At 47.9% G+C, this 26,004-nt stretch overlaps 1 protein-coding gene across 4 annotated transcripts in view; it reads left to right on the forward strand.

Moving 5' to 3' along the window:
• Nucleotides 1-4,014: 4,014 nt before the first annotated feature.
• The window catches only part of Ilrun (inflammation and lipid regulator with UBA-like and NBR1-like domains), a 60,287-nt gene continuing 38,297 nt past the window's right edge, over nucleotides 4,015-26,004 (forward strand). For all 4 annotated transcript variants that reach the window (XM_051153463.1, XM_051153462.1, XM_051153465.1 and 1 more), the window contains exon 1: nucleotides 4,015-4,258. In XM_051153463.1, coding sequence (XP_051009420.1) covers nucleotides 4,101-4,258 — 158 coding nt within the window. In that variant the 5' untranslated portion in view covers nucleotides 4,015-4,100. The remainder of the gene's footprint in view (nucleotides 4,259-26,004) is intronic.

Here is a 26,004-nt window from a genome sequence, read left to right on the forward strand (position 1 = left end):
ATGGACTTGATGCCCGATCCTCCGGGACACTCAGTCCCTTTCCTGCAAAAGCCTCCTCTGCAGCAGCAACTATTACTGACTGACAAGTGCTGCCATTTCCAAAGCCTTTGCGGTTTAAAGCTGCAAAAGGTTAAAAAACAGACAAACAAAAACCCATACATTTTGCAAAACCTTAGAGCACGCTCTCAAGATTGCTTGAATCTGGGTTTTTCTGGATTATAATCCTAAATAGTTCCAAATAAATACAGTTTATTCTGCTCTTAACTAGCCAAGTATGGAGGGCATACCAATCATCTCAGCACTCAGAGAGCTGAGGCGCAAGAGTTAGCATTTGACACTAATCTGGGCCAAACGGTGAAACTCTGCTTCAGAAACAAATAAATATATAAATAAAATTTATTTTTATTACATTTAGTTGTGTGTGTGTGTATGTGTTTCAGGAGTCATTTGGATCCAGAAAATTAACTCAAGTCATCAAGGTTTGGCAACAGTTACTTTCATACACTAGGATGTGAACAATTTAAAGTAAAATGTTAATCAATACTTTTTTTTGGGGGGGGGGGTTCGAGACAGGGTTTCTCTGTGTAGCCTTGGCCATCCTGGACTCACTTTGTAGACCAGGCTGGCCTCGAACTCACAGTGATCCGCTTGCCTCTGCCTCCCGAGTGCTGGGATTAAAGGCGTGCGCCACCACCGCGGGCCTTTTGAAGGATCTTAATGCACTGCCAATGTTAGAAATACACAGGGTTTCATTTTGATCACCCTGAGTTTTGCTCCTTGTCATCTCACAGTTGCCTTGTATGAGATAGATGCAATTCAAACATACCAGTGGAACCAGAGTGTAACTTGTTAATCTTTAATGAGGTTGAACCACTGAACAAACTGAGTTTGCTTAACGTACCGATCTTCAAACCTGAATATGGTGCAAATAGCCCGGTGATGCCTGAGCGTCATCCTGGACATGCTGACTTCAGTGGGTTCCTGGACACGGGGGTTTTGTTTGTTTTGTTTTTCAAGACAGGGTTTCTCTGTGCAGCCTTGGTGCCTTGGACTCACTTTGTAGACCAGGCTGCCCTTGAACTCAGGTGATGCCCCTGCCTCTGTCTCTGCCTCTGCCTCTACTGGGATTAAAGGGGTTTTAAACAAGAGTCTCCTTTCAGTAGCCATAGTGACAAACCCCTGTAATCCCAGCAATCATAATAAATCAGAGCTTCCTTCGGGGATTTTGTTTTTGCCTTTTTTGATTTTGATTTTGGTTTTCTTCTTCTTCTTCTTCTTCTTCTTCTTCTTCTTCTTCTTCTTCTCCTTCTTCTTCTCCTTCTTCTTTTTCTTCTTCTTTTTTTTGTTTGTTTTCTTCTTTTTGGCGTTTATTAGATATGAAAATAAGAAAAGTTGGTGACTTTTAAAAAAATTTTTTTGAGACAGGGTTTCTCTGTGTAGCCCTGGCTGTCCTGGACTCGCTTTTGTTGACTCAGTGATCCACCTACCTCTGCCTCCTGAGTACTGGGATTAAAGGTGTGGGCTACCATGCCTGGTTAAATTGATAATGTTTTAAGATTAATTATTTTAAAATTATGTATGTTTTTGTTATGATTTATTTTTATTCGTGTGTGTGTGTGTGTGTGTGTGTGTGTGTGTGTGTGTATACCTGTGTGCAGGGGAGGGGCCTGTAGAGTCCAGAAGATGATATTGGGTTCCCTAGAACTAACAGCTACAGGCAGCTGTGAGAGGGCTGATGTGGGTGCTGGGAACTGAACTTGGGTCCTCTGCAAGACCACAAAGTGCACTTAGCTACTGAAACTTCTCTCCAGCCCCCTTACCTGAGCTTTTATTTTTACTTATTTATTTATTTATTTATTTATTTTGGTTTTTCGAGACAGGGTTTCTCTGTGTAGCCTTGGCTGTCCTTGACTCACTTTGTAGACCAGGCTGGCCTCGAACTCACAGCGATCCACCTGCCTCTGCCTCCCAAGTGCTGGGATTAAAGGCGTGCACCACCACGCCCGGCTTTTATTTTTATTTTTAGTAGTCATCAGGATGGGGAAAATAAAATTTAAAAGGCTTCAAAGACCAGCAAGGCCTCATAGCTGTAGACTTCTCAAAGCTCACAGCCTCAAACCCTCTGGACAATCAGCCAGCTGGGGCCAGGTCTCCTAGCCACCTCAGGAAATCCCATCCTTGCCTGTTTGCTCTTCACAAGTCCTACAGCTGGCATTTGAATACATGTTGTCATCCACTGTTGCCTGCTACACACACACACACACACACACACACACACACACACACACACACCATCACCACCATCATCATCTATTTGTGTGGGTGGATGAATAGGTGGGAGTCAGTGTTCTTCCACTCCCTCAGGACTAGATTCAGGTGGTCAGCCTTGGTGGTTTTGCCTATACCCGCTGCCATCTCACTGCAGGTGGTCAGCCTTGGTGGCTTGTGCCAATACCAGCTGCCAGCTCACTGCAGGTACTTTCCATGCTGGGAATGAACCTGGGCTCACAAGAGCCAAGTATGTTAGGGCCAGCGGATGGTGTTCAGTCCAGTGACTTCCTCTGTGGTACTGTCTCATTCAGTTAAGACAGGGTTTCTCACTTTTTTATTTATTTATTTTTTTAAGTACCTCACAATACAAGTGTGGCTAACCTGGAACTCCCTGTGTAGAACAGGATGTCCTCGAACTCACAGAGTTCTGCCTTCCTCTGTCTCCCCAGTGCTGGGAGTAAAAGTGAGTGAGACCTGCGCCACCTGCCGTTGGCTGCCAAGCAGGTCTTGTATTTGATTTCAGGATTTCGGGTCCTCAGGCTTCCAGGCAAAGGCTGCAGATCGGCTCTTACCCACCCCATCTCCATACCTAGTTGTATCTGGTAACAGGTGATACTAACAAAACAAAACAAAACCAAAACGTGGTGACAAGAATGAGCAGATAAGTCACTCCACAGCTTTCTAATCCTTCTTCAAATGGGACCTCCAAGTAGATACCTACAGTATACATTCGTGGTTTGTCTTGATTTTTTTTTTTGTTTTTTTGTTTTTTTTGTTTTAGCCTTGGTTGTCCCAGACTCACACTCTCAAACTGCAGACCAGGCTGGCCTCGAACTAACGAGTGCTGGGATTAATGGCGTGCACCACACCACTCGGCTTGTCTTGCATTTTAAAGACAGAACAAGGTTCTCTCAAGTCTCAGGTGTTGACCTGCCTTTGCCGAGGGTCGGTTCAGGCAGCCAGGGGAGTGTTCCTCTGGACCTGGGACAGATGCTGCTAGCCCGAGGCCGCCTTTATTTTCTGAAGACGCCACGCTAAGGTTGTGTAATAACATAAGTAGCCCTGAGAAGCTCAAGTCTGAGGCCTGGGACGACGCCTTCACGCCGCGCCCCTTTGGCAAAGTGCCTTTTTTTTTTTTTTTTTTTGAAGAAGTCCTCTCCAACTCGAGCAGCAAGAGTCCCTTCTTGTGCTGCCCTTTGCACTTTGACCTTGCCCCGTTCTCTGTCCCTGAGGCGACTTCTAGTTTCCAATCGAAACAGGGGTGGGGCTGATCGTCACAGAAGCACAACCCAAGCTCACGACTCCTCCCACGCAGCGTGGAAGCTCCACCGAGGCCAGAGACCCACCCAGGACTGCCCTTTCCTGCTTCCCGTTTCCTGGCCCCGACCTCCGCTTCGCCGCGGTGAGGTCACGCCAGAGACGTCACTTGCTTATGACGTCACTAAGGGCGGGTCTTCGGGAGAGGAAGGGGCGGGGCCCAGGCGGCCCCCTCCGCGCGTGCGCACTGGGCGCGACGCGCGAGGAGGCGGAGGCGACGGTGCTGCGAACCGCGGCGGCGGCAGCGGCGGCGGCGGAGGCGGGCGCCGGGGGGGTGGGAGGGGGGGGGAAAGCGCGAGCCCAGAAGCTAGCAGGACAGGGAGCGAGCGGTGCGGCGCGGCGCGCGCAGCCCGTGAGGCGGTGAGAGGCCTGGGGCCTGCCTCGGAGCAGCGCGCGCGGCGCCGGCCAGCAGCGGGCAGCCCTTCGTGGGGCCCGGGCCCGGGCGCGGCGGCCGCCCGTGGGGAAGCAGTCCGGGGCGGAGGAAGCTGTGCGTCCGGGCCCTCCCGCCCGCCATGGAGGGCATGGACGTGGACCTGGACCCCGAGCTCATGCAGAAGTTCAGCTGCCTGGGCACCACGGACAAGGACGTGCTCATCTCCGAGTTCCAGCGGCTACTCGGCTTCCAGCTCAACCCGGCCGGCTGCGCCTTCTTCCTGGACATGACCAACTGGTGAGCCGGCCCCACGCGGAGGCAGCCCCGCTGGCAGCGGCCTCGCGGCCCCGAGGGAAGGAGCACCCGAGCCCGCTGGCCGGCCAGGGCAGGGCCCAGGGCTGAGGGGTGGCTGGGGAGTCCGGCCCGAGGAATATGGGGAGAGGGGAGAGCCCTGGGCCCGAAGCCAAGGGAGAGTCGATCTGGGACGAAAAGCGTGTGCTCTGGGAGTAGAAAGCACCGGAGCTGAGAGTTGGGCAGTGGTTTTTCTTTTAGACAGGTGTGGATTGAAGAGGCTGAGGGTGACAGGACTGTGGGGAAACTTGAGGGGGGAGTGTTAGGTCGAACCCTGGGCACGGGAGCTGAGACTAGATCGTGTGTGTTTCCATCTGAGGAGAGATGAGGGGGAAAAAAAAATAACTTTGGGGCGGGTTGGGGGATCGCAAACGATAATAAACTGAGTACGGTAGGAAAGGAGTTGTGCCAGGGAAAAAGTGAGGTCTGATGGAGGACCTGCAGTGCCCGACCTGGGAAAAGACTGAAAGTGGAGGAAAGGAGACGATCTTGGGGGCGGGAACTTTGTGAAGAGACTGGAGTCCTGGGCGGAGGGTTGGCCTTGGGAACTTTGACAAGCTTGCCGAATATAGGGAATGGAGGTGGGGTTTATTTGACGGAACGCCAGTATAAAAATGGTTGGGTTGGGGACCAAGTGTTTTGGCCTATAGTTGGGTTGTACAGACCAACGTGGGGCAGAAGACTATCTCGGTACGGAGGTGTCTCTGGGCTCTGAGAGCAGCTCTTGCTGTCGCCAGGTAGTTGAGTTCACGCAGGGTAAGGGAGGAGCTGGAGACCATTAGAGTGCCTTTGAGAGGCTCTCGGGTGAAGCAACCAATCTGGATTTGGTCGAAAAGGAAGGAGGTGCGTGCCCTTTGCCCCGTGTTGAGCATTCAGTGCCCTGACGTGTGGAATCTTGTTTCTCTTGGCATCCCTTGAACAAACTCCCGTTTACTTCCACCAGGTGCCTCAAGCAATGCCTGAAAAGAGGTTGTGAGCTTAGATTGTTATCCCAGTGCTGGCCCCATGGTGCTTGTCCTGAGAACCAATACTTCTGTGGATGTTCTCATTAGTGGCCTTTTTTTTTTTTTTTTTTTTTTTTTTAAGCATTTGGTAAACTCTGGGAGGCATTAAATATAGGACTCAGTCTTTAGAGTTAAAAAAGTACTGAGTTCTGTTTTTATCTTTAAAACAAAAAAACACAGGTTAATTCTTTTTATTTTCTGATTACACTTGAGTATGTGCATGTGTGTTAAGGTTGTTTTGGAAGCCAGAGGCATCAGATACACCTGTGCTGGAGTTCTTGGGCGTTGTAAGCTGCTATTAGTGGGTGTTGGGAACTGAACTCCTGCACTCTGCGAGGGTAGTGTGAGTGTCCAAGCCATCCCTCCAGCTCCTCTGCTTGTAGCTTAGCTCCAGGTGATCTGCTGCAAAGATTGTAGCTAACTTTCTGTGCACCAACTGGGTGTGTTTTGTGGGTCCACACCTTTAAATCCGGTATTTGGGAGACAGAGGCAGGCAGATCTCTGTGAGTTAAGGCCAGCCTGGACTATATAGCAAGTTTCAGGCCAACCAGGGGCACCACAGTGAGAGTTTTATCTTAAAAAGAAAAAAAAAAAAATGGTCAGGTGGTGGTGCACACTTTTTAATTCCAGTACTCAGGAGGCAGAAGCAGGTGGATCTCTGAATTTAAGGCCAGCCTGGTCTACAGAGTGAGTTCCGGGACAGTCAGGGCTACTCAGAGAAACCCTGTCTTGAAAAACAAAACACAAACAAACAAACAAACAATTCTGAGCATCAACCTATGCCTGAAACAGAAGGCTATAGACTAAGGTAGGAAGGGGCGTTGCTCTAGGGTAGGCTCTAAGAGCTCTGTCTTGCGTGGAGTCCGTCTGCGTCCCATCTCCTGGCTCCTTTCCTCCTCTTATTTATACTAGGAATCTTGGCAAGCTGTTGCCAGTTTGGTAGGAAAGAACATTATTTCTCCCCAGTTTCTCGAGACTTGACCATTTAAATACTGACCACAGAGACTGAGGACCATTGATCTTTAGTCTCTCGAGTGCTGGGATTACAGAGGTGAGCTGTCTGCCAGTGTTTATTACTACGGTTATTCTAACTACAGAACCAGCATAATTAGTTTTATATGCTTGGAGGATTTCTGCCATCTAAGATTGTTTTTTTGAAAAGTGAGGACCAGGTGAGGTACTGCGGCTAAGAAAAAGTAACTACGAACCTGACTCTCCGAGCCAGGTACAGGGCTGTGACACAGAGAGATAACAATAAGTAAAAGCTGGGTTTATTAGTTGGTGGTGGGTTTGTTTGGTTTAGTTTTTTTGAGACAGTTTCTCTGTGTAGCCCTGGAACTCACTCTGTAGACCAGGCTGGCTTTGAACTCAGAGATTGGCCTGCCTCTGCCGCCCAAGTGCTGCTGCTGCTGTTTTTTTTATGAGATGGGGTATCTGTTGTGTAACTCTGGCTGTCCTGATCTGGCCTGGAACTCGAGAGAGATTGGCCTGCCTCTGCCTCCTGAGCCAATGGCATGCGTCACTACCGCACACTCATCTTTTTTTTTTTAAAGTTAAAAAAAGTTCTCAAAACCACATTGCCAAAGTGTGTACTCAGTACTCAAGATCCGTTGTACCCTGAGCCACCAGGATGATCACACAAGAGGTAAAGGTGACTTTTCACACTGGGTATTGCTCCATCTCTCTGGCTACACCTGTCCTTTTTCCCTCCCCCTTGAGGCAGGGTTTCTCTGTTGCCTTGGCTGTCCTGGACTCACTTTGTAGAACAGGCTGGCCTCGAACTCACAATGATCCATTGGGAGGCCTCTGCCTCCCAAGTGCTGGGACTAATGGCGTGCACCACCGTGCCCGGCTCTACACCTGTACTTAACAGGAGGTTTCTGCCGATGCTGACAACAGGAAGGCGCTGCCGTGTAAGAATGTGTTCTCAGTTTTTTCCTAGAGAACGTATGTTCAGACCGGGACTGTAGCCTAGCACCCAGAGTCCCAGGTTGTTCCCCAGCACAGTGTACACTAGGTGTGCTGTCTACCTATGATCCCCAATTCGCTAGAGACTCAATCAAAAGTTCAAGGTCATCCTAAACTGAATAGCAAATCCAGGGCCAGCCTGCAGTACATGAAACCCTTCCTGAGAGATAAGAAAAATACTTCACCCGAGGTGCGCTCAGGCAGTTAGCAAAAATAACTCATGGCTCCTTGAAGATCCTGAGAGAGAGCCACGAGGTTTCAGCACCTAAGCCACACAGTATGAACCTCGCTAAGAATGCCTGACACCATCTCCCACCTGTTACTCGAATCAATCCAATGCTTACTCCTAAATTAATGTTCTCTAAAATATTGTGCCCCTGAGTGTGGTGGCACATACATTCAATCCCAGCACTTAGAGGCAGAAGCAGGTGATCTGAGTGAGAGGCCAGCCTGGTCTACATGGAGAATCTCTGTCTCCAAGAAAAAAGTATCTGTGCTGACCACATAGAAAGAGAATGGAAAATGAGTTTAAATGAATGAACCGTACACTTAAACCTAGTTAGGATAATAAATTTCATTCAGTGTACTTTTTTGGATACACTACTAGGATTCACTTAGCCCAGACTGACCTATAACTTGGTGATCATCCTGTCCCAGCCTTCCACATGCTGGCTTGTAGGCCGCTGAGCTCCTGCAAAATCTTTATTTATTTTGAGACAGGGTTTTTACTATGTAGCGTTGGCTGTCTTGAAACTCCCTCTGTAGTCCAAGCTGGCCTGGAATTTACAGAAATCAGCCTGCCTCTGCCTCCCTGGTGCTGGAATTAAAGGTGTGCACCATCATGCCTGGCTTCTTTTTTGTTTTGTTTTTCTTTTGTTTCTCAAGTCAGGGCTTCTTTGTGTAGCCTTGGCTGTCCTGGACTCACTTTGTAGACCAGGCTGGCCTCGAACTCACAGAGAGCTGCCTCTGCCTCCCGAGTGCTGGGGTTAAAGGCGTGCGCCACCTTGACTGGCTCTTACAAATTCCCTATTCCTAGCCCAGTCACATGTATGAAGAAAGCACCACTGACCAACAAAATATTCCATTTAGTTGTTTTGGTGTTGAGGAATCAACCCAGGAAGGACATTGTGAATGCTAGGCAACTGCTCTAACCACTGGGCTACACTCCAGCCCTCAGTTTGGCCACTGGACACTGAGTTTACTCATGTAGGACATAGTAACTGATGGCCTTTTAAAAAAGGAAGTCCTACAGGTACAGCACTGAAAAGACTATGCCTTTGTTTTCGAAAGTGTTTGTTTGTAAATACTAGAAAAAATGCTTTGTAAAACATTAATTTCAACTACGAAAAAAATCTTTAAGCTGGGTGCAGTGGGGCACACCTGTAATCCCAGCACTCTGAGAGGCATAGGCACTGTGAGCTCAAGGCCAGCCTGGTCTACACAGTGAGTCCAGAATAGCCAGGGCTACACAGAGAAACCCTGTCTCAAAAGAAAACAAAAAATACAAAACAGAATTACTTGGGCAGGAAGGACACACACTTGAATCCCAGTACCTGGGTGTGGAAAGATGATGGCTTCCAGGCCAGCCTGGACTGTGTAAGACCCTGTCCCCGCAAAAGAAAGGGAGGTTGATAATAAACATACAGGACCAAATGTTGCTTTGTTTTGTTTGGTTTTTCAAGACAGGGCTGCTCTGTGTAGTCTTGGCTGTCCTGGACTTGCTTGGTAGACCAGGCTGGCCTCAAACTCACAGAGATCCGCCTGCCTCTGCCTCCCGAGCGCTGGGATTAAAGGCGTGCGCCACCACGCCCGGCCTCAGAATCCTCATTTTAAGATAATGCTTTTTAACCATGTTGCCACTTGCTGTCTTGGTTACTTACATTTAAGCCCTGCTTCATGCTGCCTTTTGTGTGTATTCAGATCTCACAAGCCTGTGTGAATTTCATGACTTCTCACTTTCCATCTGTTCAGGGTTAATGTTGAAGAATGTTGTGTAGCATTTATTCAGTAAAGTCTTTGATGATTGATTGATTTCTTGACCAGGGTTTCTCTGTGTAGCCCCGTCTGTCCTGGAACTGGCTCTGAAGACCAGGCTAGCCTCAGACTTCGAAATCTGCCTGCCTGTGCCTCCCTGGTGCTGGGCTTGACCACCACCCAGCTCCAGGGGTGGTTTCTTTACCATATCCCATCCACCACCCCCCCAAAGCTCATCTACTGTGCAACAGCAAAAACTGACTACCAGGGAGTATTTGGTTTTGTTTTGTTTTTATTTATTTATTATGTATACAGTGTTGTGTTTTGCCTGTATAACTGCACACCAGGACACCAGATCTCATTATAGATGGCTGTGAGCCACCATGTGGTTGCTGGGAATTGAACTCAGGACCTTTGGAAGGGCAGCCAGTGCTCTTAACCACTGAGCCATCTCTCCAGCCCTTGTTTTTTTTTTTCTTTTTGTTGTTGTTGGGTTTTGTTGTTTGTTTGTTGAGACAGGGTTTCTTTGTGTCTTGACTGTCTTGAACTCACTTTGTAGTCCAGGCTGGCCTCGAACCCACAGAGATCCACCTGCCTCTGCCCCCCCCCCCCCCCCCCCCCCCCCCCCGAGTGCTGGGATTAAAGATGTGCACTACCACCGCCTATCTTGTTTTGTTTTTAAGTTTTTTTAAATTATGGGCATGCTTGTGTGTGTATGTATCAGTATGTACACACGAGTGCAGGTGCCCATAGAGTCCAGAGGTGTTGGATTCCTGCATCTGGAGTTGTAGGCAGCTGTGAGTCACCAGTGTGGGTGCTGAGAATGGAACTTGGGTCCTCTGAAAGAGAAATAAGCACTTTTAACTCCTAAGCCATCTCTCCAGCCCTACCAGACAGGATGTAACAAGTACGGTTTTGGGCAGATGCTAGCAATAGTATAAAAGAAAAGTAGGAGACCGTCACTCCTGTGATAGTTTGCTCTGATAGGAAACCATCAGAGGAAAGTTGTGTGGTACCCAGGAAGATTCTGGAGTCTACACTAACAAGACAATGAAACCTCAAACATGATTCAGGATGTGCGCAGACGTCTGTGGAGAGTTTTGCTTTGGAGAGGAGTGACGAGGTCGTAAGTGACAAGGGTGGAGTTGATTGTTTTGGCATAGAATATTGGTATTAATCGTCCTGTTTTGAGGCAGGATTCTGCTGTATAACCCTGGCTGCCCTGCAAATGGCTGTGTAGACCAGGTTGGTCTGAAGTTTACCTGGCTCTTCCTGCCTTTGCCTCTTAGTTTGCTGAGAGGACAGGTGTGAGGCAGCAGGCCCGGGGAAGTCTCAGTGCCTCACAGTGCTTCTCAGCAGTCACCCCAGAGGCAAGGCAGTTGTCCCCACTCCCTCCCCCTGGGCCCTCACCACCATCACTGGCAACGGGCCTCAGTTGTTATCTCAGATGGAACTAGCCTACAAATAGAAAGATAAAATATTTGACCTTTTGTGTCTGGCTTCTTCCTTCCTTTCTCCTCTCTGTCCTGTCTTTCTTTTCCTTTCCTTTCCCCCCAGAGCTTCACACTTGCTAAGTAAGCACTGAGTGTTTGAGTTGCACCCCAGACCTTTGAGTTAGCGTGCTGTTTTCGGGGGCAGCCGTATTAGTGCTTGTGTTGTGTGGCCGAGTACCACTCCACTCTGTGTGCATAGCCTTCACCTGTGGAGGACATCTAGGCGCTTCTGGTGGCTGCTGTGAACAGTGCTGTGAGCACCTGTGTCCCTTAGGCGTGGAAAGCTGCGGTGAGCTTGCTAGAACTGCCCCACACAGGTCCTGGTGACGGATGATTTTACATTCCTACAAGTGATGGGTGAAGCCTGTCCTAACTTCTTCACACCGTCCCCAAGACAACTTAGTTATCCTGGTGAATGTGAGGCAGTGCTTTGCCATGATGTTTTGTGTGCGCATACACGCAATGTATGTAGAAGTCAGGACAACTTTTCGGATGGTGCACAGCAAGCACCTTTCCTGCTGAGTGAGCTTGCCAGCCCCTTCCTTATGATATGGATTCTTATTTTCCTAGTTACTTATGTCTCTTGCGTGTTTGTTGACTGCTATATGTTCTGGGTGGTAGACACATGGCTTGTACATATTTTCTCATTCCCTGTGAATACTGACTTACTTGGTGGAGGCATTTTCATTATGTTTATTTGTGCTTATTTCCCCCACATAGCATTGCTTTCCTAGTGGTAAGCTACTTTTTCCCCCTTAAAATGTCCTCTCTCCTTTCTTCTGGCTTAGGAAATCACAGGGTTTTTTTGGTTTTTTTGAATTGGCACATTTAGTTTAGCGTCATTCTTAGAGCACTCTGCTCTGAACTCTTACATTTATGTAGCGTCACACACGTCCTCTGGAAATGGCCCTGAGCATCTTGTACAGTGTTGTAGACGTGGTGGGTGTCCGTGAGCTTTTGCTCAACTGTTCATGGCAGTAATAAGATTAGTGTTTAACTCTGATGGCCCTCATCTCACTGTGGAGCCGTGAGCGCTTGCTTGGTCCTCCTGCCTTAGTGGGAAGGCTGGCTATGCTTCTGTCCTTATTGCTGTTGTGTGCTGTGCACATCCCGTGATGCTCATGTAGAGGTCAGAGGACAGCTTAGGGCATCAGTTATCCTTCCTCTGCAGTTCCGGGGACCAGCTCATCATCAGGGTTGCAGAGCAACAGGCATTTATCCACCGAGCCAACTGCCAGGACCTTTTCCCCCTCCTTCACGTAAGGCCTCCTGCACTGAGATAAAAGCTCAGCTATGTCCCAGTCTTCAGTGACAGAACCTTTCTGTCTCAGCCTTCCAATTGTGTTTCATGGATGTGCCCTACATACACATAAAACGATGGGTTTGATGGTATATGGCTGTGATTCTAAAAATTGGGAGACGTGCTGACTGTTCATACTTGAATCACTGTGCTGTGTCAGCTAATGGACAAATGAAAGACACGGTCTAAAGCTCTGGTTGGGCCTCACTCTATCCCAGACTGGCCCCCAATGCAGATGATTCTTCTGTTGTGCTTACTTTATCACAATGGCCTAATAATGTTTATTATCAAGCATATCATTACGTTGGTATTTTCTTTTTTTCCTTTTTTCTTTTTCCAAGACAGGGTTTCTTTGTGTAGCCTTGGCTGTCCTGGACTCCCTTTGTAGACCAGGCTGGCCTCGAACTCACAGCGGTCCTCTTGCCTCTGCCTCATGAGTATTGGGACTAAAGGCATGCGCCACCACGCCTGGCATGTCGGTATTTTCTAACCCGCAATCAATCAATCAAGACACAGACACCTGTTATATTTTAAAATAGCCTTAGTTAACCTGGGGCAGGGCAGATACTAATCCTTTAAACTACCTCCCATAGTGGGCCAGGTATGGGATCCCTGCCCCAATCCCATGCCATCTGCTTCTAATAATTTCTATCAAGCTACCTCCCATCCATAATTCCAAATATTTGGTAATGCTCTTTTTTTTTTTTTTTTTTTAAGATTTATTTATTATGTATACAATGTTGTGTCTGCATGCCAGAAGAGGGCAGCAGATCTCATTACAGATGGTTGTGAGCCACCACGTGGTTGCTGGGGATTGAACTTAAGACCCCTTGAAGAGCAGCCAGTGCTCTTAACCTCTGAGCCATCTCTCCAGCCTGCTAATGTTCTTCATCTGGGCCTAATCCTCCATCCACATGCTTCTACTCCACCTAACCCATGGTGCAGCCGCCTTCTCCCTCCCCTCCCCTCCTGTCTCCTCTTTCCCAAGATATATATTCATTCTCTCTCCCTCTCTCTCCCTCTCCCTCTCCCTCCCTCTCTCCCTCTCTCCCCCCCCCTCCCCCACTGCCACCACCTTCAGGCCTGGAACCTTAGCCACGCCTGTTCCATTTGCCCTGCCCAGGTGTGATAGCCTTTTGTTGGTCAAAAAGGTACAAGGTGGGGTGCAGAGCCTGCAAGCAGTAATTAGCACCAAACACAACAGATCACCTCTATCATCCTGCCTCGGACATTTAGGAATTGCAGGTGTGAGGCACCACACTTGGTTCTTGGGTTTTTTGTTTTGCTTTTCATTGTTTCCCATAGCCCGTGTAACCTGAAACCACCTCACACTCCAGTCTCCACTTCCTCAGTGCTGGGATCACAGATGTTCAGTGTGTCCTCTTGTTCCCCATCTCCCCCCTCCCGACCCCACATGCATTGCTGTGGCTGCTAGGCAGGACTCTACCAGCTGAACCAGTCAACATCTGATTTTTATGTTTCCCCCCCTCTTTTCCATTTATGGAAAATCTTGGTGAGTTTTTAAAATTAATTTTTAAAACAATTTACTTATGTTTATGAGTGTTTCATCTGCCTGGTATGTGTGTCATGTTTGCCTGTTACCCATGGGGGCCAGAAGGGCCGTCAGGTCTCCTGAAACTGCCCTACAGGCGGTTGAGCTACTAAAAGGATGTCAGAACTGAGCCCGGGTCCTCTGCAGGAGCATCCAGTGTGCTTAACTTCTGAGTTGTTGCTAGTTCTGGAAGTGTTTTCTCTCTTCTGATTCTTACTTGCATCACATGCTTTTAATCCCAGCATGTGGGAGGCAGAGGCAGGTGGATCTTTATGGGTTCGAGGACAGCTTGGGCTGCACAGAGAAACTGTGTCTTAAAACAACTTTTGTGTCTTCATTTTTGGTGCCAGGAATTTTTATGTTCCAATGGGTGCATTGTAGACTTGCACTTCCGAATCCCCAAGTTATCTTAACAATTTTCTTTTGTTTTCTGTTGTTGGTTTTGTTGTTGTTGTTGTTTTGGTTTTTTGAGACAGGGCTTGTCTGTGTAGCCTTGGCTGTCCTGGAACTCACTCTGTAGACCAGGCTGGCCTGAATTCTGAGACCCTCCTGCCTCTGCTTCTCACATGCTGGGATTAGGGCTTTGTTACCACTGCGTAGCCAACATTTTTCTTTTTCAGTGGCAACAACAGCAACACTTGCTGCTTCTGTCTTTAAAAAAATTATTTATTTTATTTTATTTTTTTGAAGATGGTTTCTCTGTGTATCCCTGCCTGTCCTGGAACTTACCTTGTAGATCATGCTGGCCTTGAACTCAGAGGTCCACTTGCCTCAGCCTCCTGAGTGTTGGGATAAAATCCAGCCAGCCAACATCCTCCAGACTAAGACAGCCACTGGGTCTTCACATTCTGGTCTTTCTTGCAGAAAGACATCCTTTTAACTGTTTGATGGATGGTTGTCCCAGGTGCCCTAGAACTTTTTTAAAGATTTATTTATTTATTATATATACAGTATTCTGCCTTCATGCCAAAAGCGGGCATCAGATCTCATTGTAGATGGTTGTGAGCCACCACATAGTTGCTGGGAATTGAACTCAGGACCTTTGGAAGAACAGCCAGTGCTCTTAATCTCTGAGCTATTTCTTCAGGCTCCCCTCCCCCTCCTTTAAAAAAAAACTCACATCTAACACAAATCAGAGCACCTACCTCTGGTGTCTGTGTGTGCACTGAGTGTAGACTTACTTTTTAAAAAAATCCTCCTCAGTGATGTTCCAGGACAGCCAGGGCTACACAGAGAAACTGTCTCAAAACACACACACACACACACTTTATATTTAGTGTGTTGAGTGTTTGGCCTGTATGTATGTCTGTGCAACATGTGCATGCCTGGTGTCCTAGGAGGCCAGGGGAGGGCATTAGATTGCTTGAGACTGGAGTTAGGTGGGTCCTGCAATTGAGCCTAGGTCCTCTTAACCACTGAGCCATCTCAGTGTGTGGGGTTTTTTTCCTTTTTCTTTTTCTTTTTCTTTTTCTTTTTTTTTTTTTTCTTTTTGAGACAAGGGTTTCTTTGTGTAACAGCTCCGGCTGTCCTGGACTCTTGGTAGACCAGGCTGGCCTCAAACTCACATAGATCCGCCTGCCTCTGCCTCACGAGTGCTGGGATTAAAGGCATGCGCCACCAAGCCCTGCTTTTGTTGTTGTTGTTTTGTTTTGTTTCATTTTTTGAGACAGAGTTTCTCTGTGTAGCCCTGGCTGTCCTGGACTCGATTTGTAGACCAGGCTGGCCTTGAACTCACAGCGATCTGCCTGCCTCTGCCTCCCGAGTGCTGGATTACCCAGTGATACATGCCTTTAGTCCAAAACGTAAAGGTAAAGATAGCTTGTAGAATGAAGTACTCAGGTTTGAAAGAGATGTTTAACTGGCAAAAAAAAAGAGTGATAAGATTTGACAGAATGGGATATGCTCAACTCTCAGGAGAAGAGAGAGGAAAGGGAAGCTACCTAAGGGATCGACACAGAGAAGGAGGGAGAGGACAGTAAGAGAGAGGTGGGTTACAGAGAGAGAGAACTCAGATGAAGACCGAAGGAGCCAGAGATTAGAAAAGATAGCTGGAGTTTAGTTTGAGGCCAAGTAGGGCGATTCAGAGGCCCAGAGAGAAGCCAGATTGAATAGATCCCCTGGGAGAGGAGTTTGAGTCTGAATAGCTGAGTTGAACCAGCCAGCCCAGAACTCAGAAAGAACAAGTGAGGGCGAGCTCCCTAAGCAGTAAGTCTCGGAGGCCGAAACATTCTAGGCCTCAGTTAGATTGTACGGAGGCTGGAAGCTTCCGAGACTAGGCCTAGGTTAGCAGGAGGAGGCAGTAGTCCTGAGACAACAATTGAAATGGTGGGCAAATGAAAGTTCTTTCACAGTTAATTTATACATTGAGTAGATACAGTAGTTAGTGTGCACAGGCATGGTGTGCTGGTTGACAGGCTGTGTTGTGTGGTGGTCATCTCAGGCCAGGTGCCTGCCTGCCTGCCTTTGGCTCTCTTGTATGGAAGTTTTGGTTTCTTTGTAAACTCAATTGTGTTATGAAAATATGTTTTTGTTCTAATCCCAAGTGTGAGATTTTAGTTTGAGCTTTAGCTTGTCCACACCTGTTAATTGTCTCTTGAGGGGTGTGGTTTTTTGCCAGTTGGTAGTGGCAGCACCGAGAGGGTCTAGGGCTTTGCAGTCTGAGGGTATAAATAAGGGGGTTCGTGTGGTGTTGGCCAGGACAACCAAGGTTAACACAGAGAGACCTTGTCTCAAAATAACAACAACAAACCTCGTCTTCCAAAAAAATAATAAAAGAAAGATCTACATTTGCTTTCGTGTTCTCTGTCTGTCTGTCCATCTCTGGTTAGATTTATAATTCATTAGGGTATATTCCCCACAGGTGGGAAGCCTTGGTTCCATTCCCAGTATCACATCAAGGATGTCAGCACTGGAAGCTACACCTTCTGTTCAGCTTGTCTCAACTTTGTTTGCAGCACTTGTTTTGATCACGCGCGCCTCTCTGTATGGGTGTTTTAAATGGTGTATAGTCCATCTGGTCCCTTCCCTCTTTTGTTGGTGCAGGGAAATGAATCCAGTCTTTACTATTTTTGATTTTGTGCTTTTCTTTTCACACTTAAACCCCACCCCCACTGCTGCTCCCCAACGTGTTTCTCCTCCTGTCTGCTCCACACTGCCACACTGTCCGGCTCTGGGCTGTTGGGAGCGGAACCCAGGGCTCTGTACATGACAGGCAGGAACTGACAGCCCCAAAGAAGGCTGCTTAGAATAGCTGATGTTTGGAAGTGTGACAGGCCGGTACGATCTGACTTTAGTGATTAGAGAATGGAAGGCTGCTAATGTTAGACAAGGTATAAATTCACTTCAGAGGTGCGATGCAGGCACGCCTGGGATTTTCTAGAGTAGGGATGAGGCATCCCAGAGTGTCCTGGAAGACAGAGGGAAACCACCTATTCCTTTCAGCTCACAAAAAAGAATGTTGACAGAGCCTTGCATGAGGGCTGCCTGGGGCTTGTTATTGGCTTGTTTAGAGACAGGGTCTTCCTGTGCAGCTTAGGATGGCCTTGACCTTGACCCTGAGCAATATCCTCTTGCCTCTCTAGTGCTGTGACAGGTGTGTATGTCTGGGTGGCCTGACTTTAGTTGTGTTAACAGCCCTTTAATTGCTTGCTGCTGCTTGAGCCACTAGTGTACTTGGATTCTTCTCTGAAGTGCTGCCACCCAAGCCTAGGGCCTGGTGAGTGCTGTGCCCAGGTCCTCCAGCCATGCCACCACACACACGTCACCTCTTCCCAGGCATCTGTAGGCTGCCTGTGTCACCGCTGCTGCTCCATCTGCTCCGCTGCTGAAACCACATGTGTGAGCCACCACCCCAAGCACTGGCTTCTTCTGCACCATCTTTTGCTGTTCTAGATACAGTGATTGTCATCATCTTTGATTTACTTGGTTTTCTAGATTTTTGTTGTTGTTGTTGGGAGTTTTTTGTTACTGTTTTTGATGGGTTTGTTTGTTTTGTTTTTTTCAAGACAGGGTTTCTCTGTGTAGCCTTGGCTGTCCTGGACTCACTTTGTAGACCAGGCTGTCCTGGAACTCACTGTGATCTGCCTACCTCTGCCTCCCAAGTGCTGGGATTAAAGGCGTGCGCCACTACCGCCCGTCTTGATTTGGGCCCCCGCCCCTTTTCTTTTCTTTCTTTCTTTCTATTTATTTATTATGTATACAGTGCTCTGCCTACATATGTATTCACAGGCCAGAAGATCACATTACAGATGGTTGTGAGCCACCATGTGGTTGCTGGGATTTGAACTCAGGACCTCTGGAAGAGCAGTCAGTGCTCTTAACCACTGAGCCATCTCACTAGCCCTTGTTTTTATTTATTTTTATCTTTTTATTTTTTTGAGACAGGGTTTCTTTTCCTAGCTCTGGCTGTCCTGGAATTTGCTCTGTAGACAGGTTGGCATCAAACTAGAGATTGCCTGCCTCTATCTGCCTCCCTAGCGCTTGGGTTAAAGATTTGTGATGTCACCCCTGGCTCTGGATGTTTTGTTTGGTTGGGTTTTTTGTTTTTAAGTTAAATCATCTTCTTTCCAGCTGGGTGTGGTGGCATAGGCCTTTAATCACAGGACTCAGGGAGACAGAGACGGGCAGATTGCTGTGAGTTTGAAACTAGCTTGGTCTACAAAGCCAGTCCAGGACAGCCAACAGCCAAGGCTACACAGAGAAACCTCGTCTCAAAAAAGTCAACAAAAACAAAACAAAAAATACTCTATGCCAGGCATTGTGGCATACGCCTTTACTTCTATCACTGGGTAGGCAAAGGCAGTAGAATCTCTGAGTTCGAGACCTGTTTCTTGGACAATCTTCCATCCCCTTAAAATTAGGCTTTTTGAAAGTGCAGTGGAAATTTTGGAGGCTTTGGCATTCTGAACCAAGTTTTCTCATAGTCTGACCCATGATTGAGAGGAGTTTGGCTGGGCTGTCCATTTGAAGGCTGGCTATATTTTTCTCAGGATTTTGAAGGCCTGGTTGGTTGCTGATATAATTGTTTTGGATCTTTGAATGAATCATATTTTCTTCACTTTCTGGAAGCTTTTGATAGCTGCTCCAACCCCAGAGCCTTTGGGTTAGACTGCACTGCGGTGCACCTTAGCATGTTTTCACACAGTGTGCTCAGCCTTGATGGGCCCTGCCAACTCCCCTGGCCTTGGAAATTTTCCTATTTAATTTTGAGTCAAGTCTCACATTATGTCCAGGCTGACCTTCAATTCATGATTCTCCTGCCACAAGGTCTTCCAAATGCTCGGCTGGCAAAGATGCACTACCATATGTACTGCCATGGTGGCTTCTATTTAGAAAATGTATGTTTGTCTTTCTGGTTTGTTTGTTTTGTTTTTGAAAAAGGATGATTTTAGTCAGATTCTCAGACCTAATTTGCCTGGCATTGGAAATCAGGCTGGTCTTGAACTTTGGTCGTTTTTCCTGGCTCTGTTTCATAAATGCTTGGATTATTAGCAGGCCTGTACCACCTCCCCGGCCTGCCTAGTTTTACATCTCTTTTGGTTTTTCAAGACAGGGTTTCTCTGTGCAGCCCTGGCTGTCCTGGACTCGCTTTGTAGACCAGGCTGGCGTTAAACTCACAGAGATCCACCTGCCTCTGCCTCCTGAGAGTTGCGCCACCCTCCCCACCCTCCACCCCCACTGTTTTTACTGATAACATTATTTTTGCTCTTGTCTGGGTGATTTAGTCAGCGTTGTTGTCTTTTTGTTTTGTTTTTTGAGATGGGGTTTTGTTGTAGGCCAGGTTCCTTTGACTAGGAGATCGCTGTGTCTGCCCTAGTGTTGACTGCTGGGTTCCAGGCCGGGCTACTGAGCAATGGTGTCATCTTGTAGCTGGCTTTCCTCTGTGGTTTATACAGTCCATGCTTATCCTGGCAAGTGTTAGGGTTTCATCTGTTTTTATGTTGAGAAACTTCCTACTGTGTGGAGAGAGTGTGGACTTGGCCGTGCACCTGTTGTTGACCGTGCTGTTTTCTTCTACGTCGTTTCTCTACCTGCTTTCTCTGTGTGCCAAGGATGGAGCCCAGGCTTTCACACTCTGCACTGAACGGCACCCAGCTCTGTTGAACACATGGTGCTTTAACTATTTCACTCATGAGACCTAGCATAAGCATTGTTGTCAGCTTCTTTGAGGTAAACACTTGGTAGACTAGCTAGTTGGTATGCTAAATTGTGCAGGTTTGTGACAATCTGCCAGTGTGTTCCAGAGCCATTACTGTCCTGCACCCCATGAACACTGCATCAGAGTCCTTTATGGGCTGCATAAACTTTTTCCCTGCGCATTTATGATTAGTCTCAAGCATCCTGATATGCCACTCCTAAGCCTTGCAGAGAGAACAGGGACATCTTTCTACATAGCTGCAGAGTTACTGTCAGCACCAAGGGTATGGGCATGGACACAGGAGCAGTAGCACAGGCCAGAGCCCCTGGGCTGCCTGTCCCCAGAGGGCCTGCTGATAGAGTTGTTTGCAGCCTGTGCAGCCTGGGCTGGCCTTGAACTCAGTGTGGACCATATGCTTCCCTGGCCTCCACTGACCCTTCAGCAGCCTTAGAGCTAGGACACAGTGAGGACCATTGCAGCAGCATGGTCTTCTCAAGCTGCTTGTGTTAGAGCAAGAATTCCAGACCAGCCTGAGCTACACAGTAGACCCTGTCTCAAAAATCCAAAGCGACACATCCCTCTCCCTCAAAAAGAACTCCATACGTGTTTGGTTATCGTGTCTGTTTTGTGTGTACACATGTGGGACAAGGCTCTCATGTGGAAGTCAGAGGACAGCCTGCTTCTCTTCTTCCATCATGTGATCTCACAGACTGCACTCAGCTTATCATGTTCGACAACAAGTGCCTTTACCTGAATAAGCCTTCTTGATGGTCTCAATGTGTAGCTCCTGTGTGTGTGTGTGTGTGTGCGTGCGCGCGCGCGCGTGCTTACTAATAGTACACACAAGTGCAGGTGCCATGGAGGTCAGAAGTAGGATCCCTGGGGGCTGGAGAGATGGCTCAGATGTTAAGAGCACTGTTTGTGGCCTGGCAGTGGTGGCACACGTCTTTAATCCCAGCACTTGGGAGGCAGGGGCATGCAGATCGCTGTGAGTTCGAGGCCAGCCTGGTCTACAAAGCGAGTCCAGGACAGCCAAGGCTACACAGAGAGACCCTGTCTCGGGATGGGGGGGAGTGGGAGGGGGGTCCCTGAGTTCCATTCCCAGCAACCACATGATGGCTCACAACCATCTATAATGAAATCTAGTGTCCTCTCTGGCATGCGGGCAGAATATTATATAAATAATAATAATAAATACACTGGTCAAAGTGACAAAAGAAATTGAAAGGCTTAGTCTTAAAACGAATTTAAAAAGAAGAAAAAGAAGAGGAAGTAGGGTCCCTGGCACTGGCTTTTCCTGTGTTGAGATCTGCTCCTCGTGTATAGTATTTGCCTGTCCTCCTGCCTGTGCCTCCCGAATGCTGGGATTAAAGCCTGCAGCACACTCACAGCCTGTGTAGTTTTTCATAGGTGCCAGGAAGCAGCCATATATCCTCAGACTAGTACCTGAGATTCCAGTTGCAGCCAAGTTGAGGTGAGAGTTGAGCGTCCTGTCACGGTTTGCTAGTGCTTTGTAACAGTGGTTACATTTGTCAGTCTAAAGAATTTAGTTTATCTTCTCGCTTGGAGGAAAGAGCATACAATTGCTTACTTCATCTGCAGATGTTAAGTGTGCATAGTATTGTGTACTGTGGCCATAAAGTATGTCAAGGCTTACTTTCATAGCATCTCCAGAGCTGGTATGGCAAGCATGTTCCCTAAGGGGAAATGAACCTGCAGCCACTGTGAGGCTGGTACCTGCAGGTAGCACAGTGTGCAGAGATCTCAGAGGCAGGAAATCCTAGACACAAGAGAAACATTGGAATCAAAGACAGTGTAAAAGGTATATGGTATTTCTCAGCAAAGCCCATAAATTCTGCCTTTATTTTATGTCCTAATTTGTACAGCAGTAAGAGCTAGATTATAGAATGGAATATGTATTGAGATATTTTTTGGCAACTTATAGTCAAACCCAGGCTGGAGAGATGGCTCAGAGATTACTAGCACTGTCTGTTCTTCCAGAGGTCCTGAGTTCAAGTCCCAGCAACCACATGGTGGCTCACAACCATCTATAATGAGATCAGGAGATCTGGCACCCTCTTCTGGTATGCAGGCACACCTAGAGGCAGAATACTTTTATAATAAATAAATAAAATCTTAAAAAAAAAACACACGAAAGTTGTACTTTTAATTAAAAAATAGCTCTTTGCCAGGCTTAGGGTTAGATCAGTTTGAAACTCTGCTTAATTGCAGATTGACCTGCTTGAGTCAGAACTCATGGTCTGAGCCATGCTCCGTGCTGTCACTCTGCGAGATTTGGGCATTCCACACTTTCATGTCCCAGCATTTCCAGAAACTCTAGTTACCATAGGCATAGTGGTTGTAAATCATTTCAGGGAGTTAAGCCCAGTGACCAAAGCAAGGAGTTACTCTAACCATGCATTTTTAGTTCTTGGAAGCAGAGGCTTGTGACGGAAGTGACTCAGCAGGGAGCCGCCTCGTGTTAGTGGTGTGCAGTCTACACTCAGACCTTGCATTAGTTTTTGCACTGTAGTAAGTTACTATACATGTGGCTTTCGTGCGTAAGTCCATCTTCTTACCAGCTCTCTAAGTAGTCAGCAGTCTGAACGTGGACTGAGCGAGCTGGAGTGCAGGAGTTCCTTCTGGGGCTCCCTGCTTCCAGATCCCTGCACGCAGGCTGGGCCTCCTTTCCCCATGTTCACAATGGAATGCCCTTTCTGCCATCTGTCTGATTCTCCTCAGACACTCTCCCTGTTCTTGAGTGAAAGCAAACATGAGACTTGGCCGGGTAATCCAGGGTGGTTTCTGTTGAAAGTCTGCTGAGGACTAATCTTAATCTTCCTTTGCAGTATGGATGGTCTTGTGTTGGTCTGAGAGCAAAGGACAGACACTGGGATAAAGGGTGTGCTGCACAGCCTGCGTGTGCACTCACAGGTGTGGGTTATGTAGCTGGTCTGTGCTGAGTGGGTACATAGTGAGCAGCTACCTGAGTTGTTTTCTCAGCCCAGTAGAGTATATTCTAGAGTCTTCAGGTTTCTCTCTCTTCTCTCCCTTCCTCTTGCGTTTACTGTGTGTGAATACATGGTAGCCACAGCTGCAGGTGGAGGTCAGAGGGGCTTCTCAGAGAGGCGGGTCTCCTTCCACTGTGGGCTCTGCTGATGAACACAAATCTTCAGGCCTGGCAGCAAGTGCCTTTACCTGGTGAGCCAGCTTTTCCAGTCCCCTTCATACCCTCTCTCCTTTTTGGGGGGAGCAGGGTCTTATTGTGCCTCAGGCTAGTAACCTAGAACTTGCTGTGTAGCCCAGGCTGGCTCTTAACTCCTGACAGTCCTTCTACCCTAGCCTCTTCAGTTCTGTGACACAGACGTTAACCACCATGTCTAGCTAGATGTTTCCTTTTGCTTTAGTGAGATGGTGGGTAGGATCTCGTGTAGCCCAAGTAGTCTTGACCTTGGTTAATGGAGCCCTGTGAAGTCCTGATCCTTCCGTCTCCACTTCCCAGCATTGAGCTTACAGACATGTACCACAGTACCAGCTTGTATGTTTGCTTCTTGTATATTACTGTTTTTTAGTGTGTGAGCATTTTGTCTGAATCTGTGTCTCTCTCTCTCTCTCTCTCTCTCTCTCTCTCTCACACACACACACACACACACACACACACACACACACACACACACACACACACGGTGTGCCTACAGAGGCCAGGAGGAGAAGGTATTGAGTTCCTTGGGCTGAAGTTACAGATATGACTGTTAGCCACAGAGTGGGTGCTGGGAATTGAACCAGGATTCTCTGAAGAGCCCAGTGTTCTTAACCACTGAGCCATCTCTCCAGCCTGTGCTTGGTCCCAAGCCTAATGACCTGAGTTCACTGTGCAGATCGACATCGTGTTGGGGAAGAACCAGGCCCAATAAGGAATCTTTTGATTTCTGCATTGTTGTGATGCTGGAATGAACACAAACACACAGTTTTTTTAAATTCACACATTTAAGCCAGGTGTGGTGGCGCACGCCTTTAATCCCAGCACTGAGGAGGCAGAAGCAGGCGGATCTCTGTGAGTTCGAGGCCAGCCTGGTCTACAAAGTGAGTCCAGGACAGCCAAGGCTACACAGAGAAACCCTGTCTCAAAAAACCAAAAAATAAAAATAAAATCTCACACATTTTCAGTCCTAAACCCCCCCCCCCCCCCCGTACAGTCTTGCTATGTAGCCCAGACTGACCTTGAACTTGTGGTGCTCCGCTTGCCTTGATGCTGTGGTTACTAGTGTGTGCCTCACACCTGGCCTGTGATGTTCTTTTAAAAGTTTGTTTTTGTTTTTGTTTTGTCTTTGCAAGGCATGGTAGCACACATCTTCAATCCCAGCGCTTGGGACTCAGGCAAGTGGGTCTCTGAGTTCGAGGCCAACCTGGACTACTTAACTGAGTTCCTGGACAGCTTGGACTACATAGTGAGACCTTGTCTGAACAAAAAACATTAAAAAAAATATTTTTGTGGTGGTAGTGACACCCAGCACAGCACTTTAATTATCTGGTGGGTACAGTTCCCAGGCAGCAAGGACCATAGTGCCGCCCCTCCCACTGGTGGGCCCTGCGCTGGTTTGGGTGGTATCGAGCGCCCTTTGTTCTTCAGAAGGTCGCTAACTGAATGTGGATTGAAGAGTGTTTCTGCCTACAGTCACTCAGGAACGCTGGGAGTGGGGGCCTTCTTGCAGCAGGGTTCTTCCTGTCTGCGGTTTGGAGACAGGAGCGCACATGCCAGCCCCGAGCCTGAGCTGTTTCATCTAGTCTGCTCGCCCAGGCTTGGGGCAGTGATCTGCGTGACTGGAACCCTGAGGAGGTGTGCCCTGCTGTGTCTGGAAGCTGCAGTCACCTTGTCTCTGGGAAGTGATTTGCTCTGTCACCTCCCTCCCACCTCTGATTGGCATTCCAGTTTTCTACTTTGATTTTCATTTTAAGTTTGGGCTCTAAAAAGGCTCTTGGTCTTTTTCTGCCTGAATTACCTATGCCAAGCATGTGTGGGTGAGCGTGATTGGGGTTCGTGGAGGAGTTGAGGGAGGAGGACGTGTCTCCCTAGTGAGGGAGTGTGACTTGGCTCTGCCTAGTGTTCCTTAGTGGTCAGGGAGGCTGACTCGATGGCACACCCACGAGTAAGGTAGGACACAGGCTGCTGTGAGCACTGCTGATTGTCCCGAATGTGTAAGAGCTTATTCCTCCCAGTTGACTTCATAGCTAAGTGAGCAGGAGACTAAGGTAGAAAAGTCCGTCTTTACAAAAAGATGGATACGGGGCTGGAGAGATGGCTCAGAGGTGAAGAGCACTGACTGCTCTTCAGGGGTCCTGAGTTCAATTCCTAGCAACCACATGGTGGCTCACAACCATCTTTGTGCCTTCTTCTGGCACATAGACACACGTGCAGGCAGAATGCTTTATACATAATAAATAAATTTTTTTTTAAAAAAGGACACATTTCAGTGAAAATACTGAATGTTTCCAAATGAGCAAATTGAAAACTAAGCTTATTTTCTCACACTTTGCCTTCAGTCCTTAAGGGTAGGGCTGATTGCTGATGTGCTCTCAGTCTGTCTGTGGGCTACCTCCGGTATAGCCAGCCTTATATTACGGTTTTGGTCATTGTTATCTACAAAGGAAACTGCTGGAAAGACTGAAGTCCAAGCCTTAGTATGCAGCAGTGAGTGGATAGGTGCAGTTTGGCTCCTGGCCCAGCTCTGCTCCATGTAAATTTCATCACACACATGGGACAGGCAGGCAGCTGGTGTCGTAATTCCAGTCCTTACTGATTAGTAGGACTGGCCACCATCACATGATGCTTGCCTAAGAATAGCCTGCTTTTCTGGCAGCTGCAAACACCTGGAGAAGCAAGCACGGAGGTCCTAGCCAGAAAACATCTGCTGCGCCTAGGTGTGTGTTGTGCAGTTGTTTCCCACTGTGTGTGCAGCAGCCCGCTGGCTCCATGGCGCACAGTGCGTCATGTGGGAAGCGTGCAGGTTGCCTCATTGTCTGCTATGGGAACTGGGGTGAGCTTAGATGGAAGACCAGAAGAGAAGCCCGTGCTATCGTGGACACAGCTATTTAAACAGCCTTTGTGGCCTTTGGTTTCTGGCCCTGGAGACCTGAACCAACCCTGCTTAGACGCTGTTCTGTAGGGGAGGACTCTGGGCCGTGTGCCTGGCTTCTTATGAGTAGCTAGCCAGGTGGCTCTTCCAAGAAAGAAGTTGCAAATAGCATTTTGCTTTGCTTTTCTTTC

Source organism: Acomys russatus, chromosome 11, assembly GCF_903995435.1.
Source record: "Acomys russatus chromosome 11, mAcoRus1.1, whole genome shotgun sequence".
NCBI classification, from domain to species: Eukaryota; Metazoa; Chordata; class Mammalia; order Rodentia; family Muridae; genus Acomys; species Acomys russatus.